General features: G+C 52.2%; 5 protein-coding genes across 5 annotated transcripts; 3 read left to right on the top strand and 2 right to left on the bottom strand.

Moving 5' to 3' along the window:
* Positions 1-2,071: 2,071 nt before the first annotated feature.
* BO88DRAFT_432472 (mannose-ethanolamine phosphotransferase MCD4) lies at positions 2,072-5,688 on the bottom strand. Its single transcript, XM_025709362.1, has 5 exons — positions 3,713-5,688; positions 3,473-3,660; positions 3,274-3,415; positions 3,111-3,219; positions 2,072-3,025 (listed from the first exon to the last, which is right to left on the bottom strand). The coding sequence occupies exons 1-5, from the start codon at positions 5,450-5,452 to the stop codon at positions 2,214-2,216; spliced, it is 2,991 nt and encodes a 996-aa protein (XP_025566411.1). The 5' UTR covers positions 5,453-5,688; the 3' UTR covers positions 2,072-2,213.
* A 177-nt stretch (positions 5,689-5,865) lies between these two features.
* BO88DRAFT_381341 (putative chromosome segregation protein (Pcs1)) lies at positions 5,866-7,910 on the bottom strand. Its single transcript, XM_025704577.1, has 3 exons — positions 6,909-7,910; positions 6,416-6,853; positions 5,866-6,362 (listed from the first exon to the last, which is right to left on the bottom strand). The coding sequence occupies exons 1-3, from the start codon at positions 7,804-7,806 to the stop codon at positions 6,139-6,141; spliced, it is 1,560 nt and encodes a 519-aa protein (XP_025566410.1). The 5' UTR covers positions 7,807-7,910; the 3' UTR covers positions 5,866-6,138.
* Positions 7,911-8,046: 136 nt separating this feature from the next.
* BO88DRAFT_358421 (protein-degrading AAA family ATPase MSP1) lies at positions 8,047-9,801 on the top strand. Its single transcript, XM_025703787.1, has 2 exons — positions 8,047-8,272; positions 8,329-9,801. The coding sequence occupies exons 1-2, from the start codon at positions 8,207-8,209 to the stop codon at positions 9,508-9,510; spliced, it is 1,248 nt and encodes a 415-aa protein (XP_025566409.1). The 5' UTR covers positions 8,047-8,206; the 3' UTR covers positions 9,511-9,801.
* Positions 9,802-9,827: 26 nt separating this feature from the next.
* Positions 9,828-10,500, top strand: BO88DRAFT_166448 (uncharacterized protein). The gene has a single exon (XM_025701631.1). It carries the CDS (start codon positions 9,971-9,973, stop codon positions 10,406-10,408), a length of 438 nt encoding a protein of 145 aa, XP_025566408.1. The 5' UTR covers positions 9,828-9,970; the 3' UTR covers positions 10,409-10,500.
* On the top strand, positions 10,501-12,733 carry BO88DRAFT_166449 (putative LysM domain protein). Its single transcript, XM_025701632.1, has one exon. It carries the CDS (start codon positions 10,593-10,595, stop codon positions 12,507-12,509), a length of 1,917 nt encoding a protein of 638 aa, XP_025566407.1. The 5' UTR covers positions 10,501-10,592; the 3' UTR covers positions 12,510-12,733.
* Positions 12,734-12,959: the final 226 nt, after the last annotated feature.

The following is a 12,959-nucleotide window of genomic DNA, read 5'->3' as shown; positions in this document are numbered from 1 at the left end:
CTGTGGAGAAAGCTGCTTAGTATTGCTTCGTTCCCTGTCGCCGGACCAGAAATTACGGTCGGGCTAAGGCTCTTAGGGGGGGATCCAGCCAGGGTCCATCCGGATGGTCAGTCGACTTTTAGTCAGTCTAGCTGCTATTTTCAGTCTTGTAGACCCTAAGTATCATCTACCTTGGGGAGGGGACATATGTGCCCCCTGATGGGATAGATAGTAACTCGCTAGAATGAGGTGTGGATATTTGAAGTTGAATGAATGAAATCTAGGCAGTAGTAGCTTAACTCCGACACTATCATGAGACCATGACAGATGATAGTACTCGTTGCTTTTACAGGGGAAATCCTGCCACCATGATCTGGCGATTTAAACCCGGAAGGGCTAAGTACTTACAACTGGATGGGGATCCCCCAGTGCATCATAGTACTACTTCTACTACTACTACTTAAGTACGCGAAACTCAAATTACTAGTAGGCTCTTTGAGATGGAAAATATCAGGCTCTGCGATGAGCTAGTAGCTGCGAGCTATGACAGACTCCCTTCTGCAGGTACATTATTTCCCCATTGCTTTCTGAAGTTACTTACTCACATCGCACGAGACCACTATAAAATGGATAACAACACACAAGTTGGGGAGGAATGGGATGGAAATGTCGGCACAACTTCCCACTCCTGCATTTGCCCGTGGATTTTAAGCTTCTTTCTTACGTTTCTTTTTCCAACTCCACTTAAGGTGGAGTAGTCTGGGCCGTTTTCTTTCTGCTTCTTCAGTACAATGTCGCTTATGCCCGCTTATGCAGCATGTACGGAACAAAGAAAGTCAGAACAAGAACAGTCAAAATAAATTTATGGATAGAATCATTAGTCAAGTGCCAGAAACAGCCATAGAGTAACTAACTAGCAAAAAAAGATGTAAAAAGAATCAATGTGTCTGATGATTCTAGCCCACCTGCACATCAATGACCATCTGCTTCCCCCCTGAATCATTATCTACCAGTTTTTGAGTCTGACTCTCCATCTGGCACGCAAATCTTGGTTAATCCCCGTCGTGCTAAATATGGCGACTGATCCCCATCCACGACTACTTATCACCAGATTCACACACCAACAATAACCCTGTCAAATCCCAAACGAATTGAGCCTTTATTTCTCGCTAAGCGACGAGCTCTACAATCACAATGAGGGATTAATCAATCCCTGGCACCCTCACCAACCGACCCAACAGAACCAATTCCTTGGCTTCCTTCAAGAAACACTCACACTCACACTTACACACAGCACAGGAACAAGTAAGTAAATAGCTTGCGTGTATATCTTCAGCTTAATGCAGGAGCAAAACCCCAGATCAAACCAATGAGAACCCCAACACCCCATCCTTCGCAATCTATACCCTTTTGGGCACAAAGTAACAAGAAAAGAAATCTCGGGGTCTAATATGTGTCAAAAGGTTAGTTAACCTCCCCGCTCGCATATCCCGACGTCACCGGAGGCTACTGCACTAGTAGTAGTACTACGTACTACTTACTCCCGATTCTGCGTGTGCCTGACTTCTCTCTTTTTTTTTTTTTTTTTTTTTTTTTTTCCCCTCGTCTGCCTTGCGGGAATGGCGCGGGCTTTCCCCGCAACCCAGCCATCAGCATGCAGGGGAAACAACCCGGCGGTGTGCGTGTGGTATGTGTGTGTGGATGTCCACGAAGCGATCTTAGCTTTGGCCCCCTCTCCCCAGTGCGGATCTGGACAGTCAGCCTGGCGACTCGGGGAGAGAGAGAGAGAGACAGGGAAAAAGCTTAGTGGCGTCATCTCTTAGACTGTTAGTAGTAGTACTAGTTAGGTCGTCTAGCTTGTGAAACCTCGGCTGATGGCTTATCCTATCTTTTTATCTATCGATCGATCTGTTTATGTCCGAATCGGGTTATCCCCGGCGCGTGTTCGCCGCAATGGGGAATACGCTAACAGTGCACGAAGAAGCAATTATCCAGCTAGACATTTATGCGGAGAGGGATATCTCGGCCGGAGCGGATTTTATTTGGAGGACGTTACAGGAACGACTTACGAAGCTGGTATCCAACGATTATTGTAAGGTTCGCGCTATCGGGCGCGTTCGCCTCGTCGGCTGTAGTGTGTATATTAAATCCAAATGCACGTATCTGACTATACTATCACACATGTACAAAATCATTACAACTCCGAGGTGGAGCTTTGCGCTGCCTCTTGGCTTCTATTGGGTCTTGCGATGCTTTTTCTTGTCGGCCATCGCAGTGCCATTCGTCTCCGTGGATCCGTTGACTGCGTCAATGGCGGTGCTTCGGGGACCAATGTCGACTCCACTGATCATCACCTCGCTGAGAAACTCCAGCACGGCTACAAACGTGCACAGAAAGCTGGCAATGCAGAAGTGGCTGATGGTCGTGCCAATGTCCAGCCAGGAGCCCTCGTCGCGCACCATGTAGAAGAAGTTCAGCGTCATGATATCGGAGATCGACATCACCACCATGAACAGGGCGCTGGGTGCAACCTCCAGCCGGCGGTTCAGAATGCCCAGGTTGGCACTGATGATGGCGAAGGGGATGAGAATCTTCAGAATCAGCAGGGCGCCCTGACTGAACGGGCTAAAGACCGGGATGAGCCGGACAACACTCTCCAAGGAGAATGAGGAGATCGAGGCGATATTGCCCGTGCTGAAGAAGGCTGATTGAAGCAGGAAGAAGAAAAAGAGCGCTACCCGTGCATCTGACACGCTAAGGGTTCGGTAGCGGTAAGCATGGCCTTCAACAACTGCTGTTGCATCGGTGCCTGGCTTCTTTGCATCTGCAGCGGCAAGGAACGGCGCTGCAGTGTAGACATGAATAGCGTGCTCCAACCGTACCCAGGTTGCAAGAGTCAGGCAAAACACGAAGTAAAAGAGCCCCTCGTACGAAATGGTGAGGATGATGAAGGATGGGGAGAAGGTGAGGAAAAGGACCATCAAGCGGTGCAGGTAATGCCTATTGGGATACAGGCGGTAGAGGAAGGGAAGTAGCAGTGAGGTAACTGATTCAGTATGTTAGACTGCGAATCGACAAGGAGAATAGGAAGTAGCTGTGGTATGCAGTATCCCTTGATATTCACAACTCACCCAGAACGAACCAACCGACGATTTGGTTGCCAAATGGAAGACCTTCTTTAGCTTGAAGAGACATTGCACTAGATCTCGTAACTATCAATGCAAGCATGACCATGCCCAGCTACACAGAATTAGCCAATGGTAACCGTGGGGAGGGTAAGGGAGATGTGCATACCTGCATGCCCATGATGGTACGCGAACCACAGCTGGGAAGAGTATTGGATGACTGCGTTGGGTGTGCTTTTCTCCCCAAGATGCGGTTCTCAAAAAGTAGGTACAATAGGCCGGTGAAGAACATTAACAGGCCACCCCAGGTTCTGCAAATGCAGTTAGTCAAAGTCGACAAGTCGGCAAAGCGCTCAGGGTATACATACATTGTGCCTATCTCTTCGACCTTGTTTGCCGGTAGCAAGGTGAATGTGCTCATTAGAAGACAACCCACAAACCATGAAAGGGACAGCAGCGCATGCTTCTTCACGAATCCTGCACCGTAGCAAAGGGGCCAAAAAGCACCCAGGACAAAGCACACAGTAAAGATTTCGCGATGGAAGTAGGATTGCACCTGTAGACACTTATTAGCTGATTCCCCAACCTCTATGGGTTTGGCGACTTACCAAAGCCTCCAATACACCCACAAAAGCCAACAGCTGAAATACAAACGCGACATAGCCACTTGCGGAGTGAACACGACCCATGAGGATGTCGCGGCCAGCAAGTAGAGCCTTTCGTCGGGCGAATACCTCTTCCCAGAAGAACACCGGAAAGAAACCGTAGAGATAATACCTCCAAGAGGAGTGCTGAATGAAAAAGACAGAGAATAGTGCAACGAGGATCGACGAGAAGAACGAAGTGCTGAACGCTGTCCGGTCCGAGTCTGAGGTCCCATGAAGAACATGCAAGTCGATAACCGTAGTCAGAGCGTAGGCTATCCAGCCCAGGTATCCCAGCGTTACGATGGTTCTGAGGAATAGCCAGTCATATGTCTGTAAGTAGCGCAAGCCCTCCAAGGCATTCGCCAGTAAAGCGGACGACATTGCAATGGACTCTTCATAAGAGCCGCTTGTTATCTTGGTCTTTATTTCCTCGAGATGTTCATCCACAGAGGTTCGACCGTGGTCAGCTAGTGGCTCAAAGGGCCTGTACCGAAGCAGGGCTGCCTTTTTCTGTTCCTCCTTCACACGGTACATCTCCAAGACCTCCTGAGTGTTGGCCAACGCGGCCAGTGCCTTATCCTTCGGACTAGCGTCCAGGTATTGCAGCGGTAGCTGACCCACAGAATTAGTAGGAAAGTCGAGCCCAGTCAGGTATGCCATAAGGGCCGCCACATCAGCTTGTGCGACATCATTGCGCTGAATGCTGTCAAAGCCCCAATCGGACGACACGCCATCCTCGTGCCCAGTAAGAGTACCTTCCTGAGTATATCGAGGTCCGGCTACACCAGAACCCCATACAACAAGTGGCGTTCTAGTATTGTCCGGATGGCCGTCTCCGTGACTGCCCCAGTCGCTCATTCCATGGTCAGCTGTGAAAACGAAGGCGGTTTCATCATCCCCGTAAAATTCCTCCACCAGTTTGGTTATTTCCTGAACGCCTCTGTCAACCAACTTGATATTACGAAGATATTCCTTCGAGTATGGGCGACTGAAATGACCGGTAGTATCAAGTCCAAGAAGATGGAGAAAGAAGACCACCTTGTCCTCGCGCAGTTTCGCATCCAGCTCAGGATCAGTTTTGGCGGAAGCGAACAGATCTTTCACTTTGTCAAACACCCAGGTGTCAAGCCGTGTAGCGTCAGACGAGAAGTCCTCCTCCTCTTCGCCGTATGTATCCGCATCCACCCTCCCGGGGACTGCGCCTTCCTGGAACATCAGAAGAATATCCGGACTACCCCAGCTCCACGTATGCCGACTGCGATTGAAGACACTGTCGAAGTTCACCGGGTTCAGCTTCCATCCTGTGGTGACCGCCGACACATCCTCATATAACCCCGCGATAAGCGCAACGTGGCCGGGTCGCGACTCCGTAGGAACTCGAGTATGGGAGATTCCGAAAGTGCCATGGGAAAGCACACGCGAGCGAATAAAGGGGGCCAAGTAAACAGGATCCGCATCTTCTCCGGTGGTATCATCGGGATCGGGCAATGCTTGGAAGGCCTTATCAGCGCGCAGGCCATCGGCGACAAATAAGACGAGACGTTTTGCGGGGGCAGCAGCATCGGGTTCTCGTTCCACGCGGAACGAGCTCATGCCACTAACAATCGGACTGACGAAATAGATGTCGAAGATGGAATAGGCGTAAATTAGGTGGAATACCACCGCGAGGGTGAGGAACCCTACGCGGCCAAGTCGCGCCATTATTTCCGATATAGGAGACCCGGGCAGGGACAAGACAAATTAAGGGAGGGAAATGGAGACCGCAAAACGAATGCAAACCATTAGAAAGAGGAATAGATACAAAGAAGAAGAATGAAGCAAAAGGGAATCAAGAACGGCGAATGAGGCCGATGCAATTGCTTCCTCGCATCGAGCTCCAGAGAGAACGAGCAGATAAAGTGCAAGGGAAGATTAAATGGGATGATGGCAGCTCAGCACTTTTCCGCGTGCCTGAATTGGGGAACTTGGGGAAGGGACCCGCAACCAATCGGGGTCCTCCAATTGGACACGGACAGCTTTACGGCGGGCCACAGGGTCCTCGGGTGCAGTCCCTTACTTTATTTGGTGGTATACATTTAAGTACTACTTAGTTATTGTGCGCGACTCAATGTCTTCTGCCACTAAGAACCATCGTCTGCTGATCTGATGACCGGGTAGATACCATCATATTCCCGCCAAATCGGATATAATTGAACAAGTATAACATAAGAAAAAGCATGGAATCGCTCCAGAAGCGCCCTAACGCAATGTCCCGGCGTCTGCTATGCGATAAGGGATATCTCCAAAAGACTCAACCCAGGTAATCAAAATTCTCAACAAAGGATGCCCAATCACAATGACAGTATAGATAAAATAAGGGGTATGCACACGAATGACCCGCCAAGGGATCAGATGGCAGCAGTACTCCGTCGCTTGGTTAGCGCATCGATCACCCTGGTATAGAACTTTGATGCTTGTTGGCGAACAAATGTAATGTCGACAGTCAAGTACTCCGGAAGAACATCAACCAGCTCACGGTCTCTGTTCTCATCCAGCAGTGGGATATATTGAAACTCGGCAGATTCAAAGTTGGCCGACGATACGTGGGGCACAACCAGCTTAAAATGAAGGGCTGTACTCTGTTAGACACCTGTATCAGGCCATCAGGAGGCATGGTCAACTTACTTCCATTACTACCAGTCTGGATACAATCATACAGATTGTCAGACGGTCGCTTCTTGACATCACGAATTATTAGGCCTGTGAGATCAGTGTACAAATCTTCCTTGAGCTGCGCAAATTGAGCTGCTTGCGCGGCTTCGGCAGTGACCGCAGCAGCATTCGCACGATTGGCACCGCTCTTGATTGCACTTCCAGGCATCTTGATGGCTGCATTCTCAAGGCTCGCAGCCGTGTTACGAGCCGCGGCAAGCTTGGTTTGCAAAGCCTTAACCTCAGTCTGTGCTGAGGAGAGCTGACTCGTCGCCTCCTCAGCTTGCGACTTCAACTGAGCTACTTCGGCATCCCGTTCCTTCAGCTGTCGTTGGAGCGACCGACTTTGCTGACCAAGTGCCTTCTGAGCCTCTAACTCTGCCTTCAATGATGCGATCAGGTTGTTCGAAGCTAGCAGCTATCAGTATATACGATGCCACGAAGGAATATTCGCCACAACACTCACCGTTGGTCATCGATTCGCACTGTTTTCGTAGTTTTTCCATGTTCGAGTTCGCTTCAACAATGCCAATCTCTTTAAGATTCCGATAGCGATTCTCGAGAGTATCGCATTTCTTCGTCAATTCACCAATCCGACGACGCAACTCGGGCTCCACATTGGCGTCGGCCGTTCCTCCTAGCCTTGACTTTGAAGGGGAGCTGTATATGCCTCTCTGGGATTGTCGTTTTGTGGGAGAGCGTGACACGGACCGGGCTTCTATCGGCGCATCTTGAAGCAGAGTCTCATCCACGACATCCGGAGCAGTGCTCTCGTTATCTTCGGCGTCGTTGTTCTCCTCCGGTTCGGGTTTCCGTTTTTGTCTCTTCGGCGGTTCTGGTCTGTCTTCAGGTTTGTCCAGCGATTTGCGTTGTCGGCCGGTTGATGGAGTGTACTCGAATCCACCATCTGTCTGAGTTGAGTTCTTTGTGGTGGCATTCTTCCGGCCACGCGGGGCAGCTCTCGTGGACTTGGTGGTCCTTGCTGGCTTTGCAACTTCCTGCGCATCGTCTGCTTCATCATTCGAGGCAGCAGTGCCTTCCGCCTCCTGATCGCCTGCTTCGTGTTCTGACTCCCTGACCTCCGCCTGCTCTTCCGATATGTCTTGCGTTGCTTGCACCGAATTTCTGCTGCCCTTGGGTCTGCCCCTGCGGCCGCTCTTTCTCGTAGGTGCCTCTGAGGCTTGCGGAGGTGCCGTACTAGAATCGCGCCCGGCTTGCGTAAGGGGCTTCATCTCTGCAGATTTCGATCGAGGTCTTCCTCTCTGCTTCTTAGTAGGGCGTTCCCTTCCGGAGTCATTAGCTTGGATGGGATCCTCATCGCCGGCTGAACTGGACAGCGCAGCAGCGGCCTTTCGTTTAGGCATTGTGGGAACAGTATATATAGGCTATATAAAGTGATAAAAATATATTGAATATATAAAGACGGCGTGTCGTGATTTGTGGGGTGAATGGACGCGACGAGGGTCACACTGAGCTCCGCGTGCGCGCGAGCTCCTCCGCCGCCCGACCGCAAACAACAACACTGTGGCAGTGAAGCATGTGACGGCGTCGGCAAAGCCACGTCTCCGACCGCTCGGCGCCACACCTGCGCTCGCTGTCGCCGACGGCCATCCGACCCCCATCGCATACATCGTTACAGCTTTAATCGATATTCTGCCGCTGCTGGACTCGGGGCATTCACTAACGGACGATAGCGTTGCGGATATATATATTTGATCTTGGAGCATCTTAGTGATAGGACATTTGCTCCGCTATCCTGTCGTCATGGCTTCAGCGCGCGGTCCCCGATGGCAGCAGTTCTTGCAGGAATTGGTGATGGTTGCGGGCACCGTGAGTCCAAATGCTCTGGCAGATTCGTACTACCACTAACTCGTCATCGCTATCAGTCGGCATCAGCATACTTCCTCATCCGATATCTCCTATCCCGCCTTGACTTCGACCCGGAGTCTCAAAAGAAAGAAGAACAAAAACGCAAGTCGGCCGCCATCCTACGGAAGCTTGATGGAGGAGACGAGTCAGATGAGGACTCACCGCGGCGCGGGGGAAAAGGCGGACGCCGACCAAAGAGAGGGGATCTTGTCCTCAACCAATATGAACAGGCTATTGCTATGGACGTAGTCGCTCCAGATGACATCCCTGTATCATTCGAAGACATAGGAGGTTTGGACGATATCATCGAGGAGCTGAAGGAATCCGTCATCTATCCTCTCACCATGCCTCATCTCTACGCTTCAACATCATCGCTTCTTACTGCCCCATCTGGTGTCCTTCTCTACGGGCCGCCTGGATGCGGGAAGACCATGCTTGCGAAGGCGCTCGCTCATGAGAGCGGGGCATGTTTCATTAACCTACACATTTCTACCCTGACTGAGAAGTGGTACGGTGATTCTAATAAGCTGGTCAATGCCGTGTTCTCGCTTGCCAGGAAGTTGCAGCCCTCGATCGTTTTCATCGATGAGATCGATGCCGTGCTGGGCACTCGACGGAGCGGGGAGCACGAAGCCAGCGGCATGGTCAAAGCCGAGTTTATGACTCACTGGGACGGTCTGACTTCAGCGAACTCGATGGGCGAGCCGCAGCGAGTGGTTGTCCTGGGTGCCACTAACCGCATAGGCGATATTGACGAGGCCATCCTCCGGCGGATGCCTAAGAAGTTCCCTGTCGCTCTACCCCCTGCAGCACAGCGGCTTCGAATCCTCAGCCTGGTCCTGAAAGATACCAAGGTTGATCGGGATAACTTTGACCTCGATTACTTGGTCAAGGGCATGGCGGGTATGTCGGGTAGTGATATCAAGGAGGCCTGCCGGGATGCAGCCATGGTGCCGGTGCGCGAACTCATCCGCCAGAAAAAGGCGGCTGGACAACAAATGACGGCCGTTGATCCCAAAGAGGTCCGGGGTCTGCGTACAGAAGACTTCTTCTCGCGCGCCGGGGGTGTCCGGGTCATTCCCCCAGCTGCCCAGCTGGCGAACAAAGCCAACTCGGAGAAGGAGTGGAGTACTGAGTCGGAGGCAGCGTCCGAAGCTGAAGCACGAACACCTGCGGAGATGGCGGAACCTCCCGAGTAGTTGCTATCAGCTTTCCTTCTGATTAAGTATTGTATGACTTTGCTGCAGATTATCACACGTCCCTTTTGACTCAGTACTGCGTAAAGGGCAAGGCGTTGGGATACTTGTTTGCTTTCTCTTTCATTGTGGATATACTATCGGGATTTAATGGCTGTGATTTGTATGTGCCTTGCGTCCTCCATTGGGGGTGTAGAGAGTCGATATACCCGCTGACGAGATCAGGATTACGAATTTCACCATCCAGCCTGTACTGTATAAAGTAGATAGAATCCAATATTATTACCAACCAGCAAGATCATGAACCGGGTCTACGTGGCCAGTTAAATAAAGCAAGTTTCAAGGCAACGCTGCCGATCCGTGGAGGTGGTAATGCCATACGGTATCTACTGGTACTGTGTACTTTGGGCGTATCGGGACGCCACCGGCCGACGTCAAGAGAAACAAATTACGGCCCTCAGCGATGGACTTCAGGGCACCGCTTCAGCTGGAAGGCATCTTGCCGATCAAAACCCATTGCCCACCAATTTCTTCTTCTTCTTCTTCTTCTCTTCAATCGCTGCAGTTGCCCGCTGAATTATCCGCAAGCACCGAAAATCCCCGGTTGCTTTCTTTCACCTTGTTCCGACCAGAGCATGAGACAGCCACCCCGCCCTACCGACGTCTGATCTGCCGACTTGAGTCGTCATCACAGGAGGCTAAACTCCATACTTCTTCCTCTTCCTTATCCCGCGCCTCCTCCCACACATCCTCCTCACCCCCAACCTCCCCCCAACCCGCATCAGTTCGTGGTCGTCCATCCCCTGGGTTCAGAGTCGGACAATCCTGCGGCTGGAATACTTCCCCGGTTCATCTACTCGAAACACTGGTGATCTCGCCGCTCCCTAGATCCCCGTGCTAGCTCCGAGCTTCAGGACACGGATGCGATAACTACAGCGCCCGGATGACGAATGGTCTGTCGTAGAGACCTCCGATGGCAAATTGTGCCTGGGCGATCTCACACACAACACTGAGCTTCTGCCGGTGACCTGACGACTCCCGCCCCTCCTTAAATCTATCTTATCGCTCCCCCCTAGTCGCCAGGGATGAGTTCCAACGGCGGCTTTGCCGACCTCTTCAGCCTTGGGACTGCGAGCACGACAAATACCAGCCGAAGATCCACCTCGACCATTCGATCGCGCAACCGCCGTCTGATCTCGTTCACAGAGGATGATGTCGACGAGAATGGCAAACAAATGCAGTCCTCCGGGTTGTCGTCGATGCTATCCCCCGATAACTCCACCGTTCGCTCCCGCGGTGCTACACCATCGCCTAACCCGTCCCGCGGAGTGTCCCCAATACCCATGAGACATCCCTCTCGAGCAACCGAAGCTGCCAACCGTAGCAAGGGAAACAGCTCCTTAGGTGGGTTCTGCCGTGAGGAGGAAAGTGGAATGATGTTTGCTGAGTCGTCGCGAGCCGCTGTAGACTTCTTTGATGCATCATGGACATCGCTTCAAAGTTTAGCCTCGTCGGTTCTAGGGAGCGATATTGCACGACCGGCCACCACCAACGGAAGTACTAGGACGCATGTGAGGAAACCCTCCCGTCCAGATCCCTATATGAGGCCCCCTGCACGGACGTCGACACCAGCAACCTGGGGTCCCTCTGCCCCGTCTACGCCGGAAATTGGAAGCGGAACCCAGGAAGAGAGACAGGCACTAGTGCAGGCAAAGAAAAGGGAAGCCCTTTTATTAGCAGACACAGGCCCGGCTTGGAGTACAACCCCGCGACACAAACGGCGGGATTCCAGCGATCGGACGGGTCATTCGAATATTGATCCTGACCTCGACGAGGATGCCTTAGCTTATATACATCATGTACAGTCCACAGATACCATTACCGGTGTTACGATACGATATGGGTGCCAGCCTGCGGTATTCCGAAAGGCCAACGGCTTCTGGCCTAGCGATAGCATTCAGGGCCGAAAAACCGTCCTTCTGCCGGTTGATTCGTGCTCGGTTAAAGGACGGCCCATCCGGCCTAGGATGGGAGAGGACCTTCTAGGAGATGGTCGCCAGGAAGGCGAGTCTTTGGAGGATATGAATGGCAGCTCAATAGCACCCACTCCATCGCCTACGTCTGCCGAGGGGGGAACATCTGCGTCTCCTGCAGCAGAGATTGAAGGTGACCGAATATGGAGGCACGAATCGTGGGTACATATCGAGGGCTTTCCTGAGCCGGTTGAAATTGGCCGCGTTCCCCGCAGAGCATTGGGATTCTTCCCCCGAACGCGGCGGAAATCGGTTTCGTATTCGGACTCAGTGTCGTCTCCATTATCTGGACGAGGCACAACCGCTCCCTCGTCGCCTTCGCCACTCGAATCGGGATTCGCTCAGCCAGTCATCCCCAAATGGAGTCGCCCGCATGCCGATTCGTCTGCGTCACGTACCTCTTCCAAAGGCAAGCCGGGCATTCGCCATCAACGCCAGCGCAGCAACATCCAATTGTCGGGACCTGGCGTGGGCACTCTCGACCATGATTCGAATGCACCAGGCCCCGCCATGGACGGACTTAGCAAATTCTTTGCACAGCATATGCCGAATCTTGCGCCCGTGGCTCGCCCACCGAATTTCGAAAGCTCGTCGGAAAGTGCGTCGACGGCGGCCGCGAACACACCAACCAGCCTGGACAACCTTGGCGGAGCCGTCGAGTCGTGGGTCAGGAAAATGACGACTCGAGCCAAGGCCAGCTTGAATGAACTACAGCAGACGCCTGGCCCGGCAACCCATGACCCCGCACAGGCCGTTGGCCGACGCGGCAACGGCGATCTCATCGAGCTGAACGACGGGTTGGAGTCGCGCAGCTCGTCGAATGCGATCTCCGAGCCTCGGTGGAGACCCGATTTGCTGCGATCGGGGTCAAGCCTTCACGAAGGAACAGCGTTGCGGGGACGTTTCCTCAGCCCTTCACCTGGGACGAGCCGGACTCGTTCTGGAGGGGACAGGGCGAAAGATGATTGATGGGCAAATAGGCTCCGAGCGCGCCATCTCCGTGGCTCGAAGCTTGCTCCTTGATTTGTTGTTTCATAATACTTATTTTTGCTCTTAGCCCGAGTGCAGTGGTGGCTGCATGTCGGGCAGGTATTTAACTTGGGCGATACCAACTACACGTGCACTTGAAGCATAGCACGGCGCGACGGGGATGCGTCGTCTTATGACTATAATTGATGTGGCCGACTGACTGTTTGGTGTTAGGGATCTTGTGCTAGTCTTGGTTTTCTGTATTTAGAAGAGAGTGCCGGTGGCATTGTGATTGATATAACTAGAGCAATGCGTGTCTCCATTCGCATCCTCCTCGGCCATCCCTTATACCCTGATGGCGCTGAAGGGTGAGATGTGGTGATAGCGAGAATAATATTCTGTGTATAGTCTGTCTATCCTCCTTGTGCACTGCAAAGTCAGCCGATCATG

The sequence above is a fragment of the Aspergillus vadensis genome (assembly GCF_003184925.1).
Source record: "Aspergillus vadensis CBS 113365 unplaced genomic scaffold BO88scaffold_3, whole genome shotgun sequence".
Taxonomy (NCBI): domain Eukaryota; kingdom Fungi; phylum Ascomycota; class Eurotiomycetes; order Eurotiales; family Aspergillaceae; genus Aspergillus; species Aspergillus vadensis.
The sequence above is the reverse complement of the archived record's forward strand: the minus strand, read 5'-3'. Positions and strand labels throughout refer to the sequence as shown.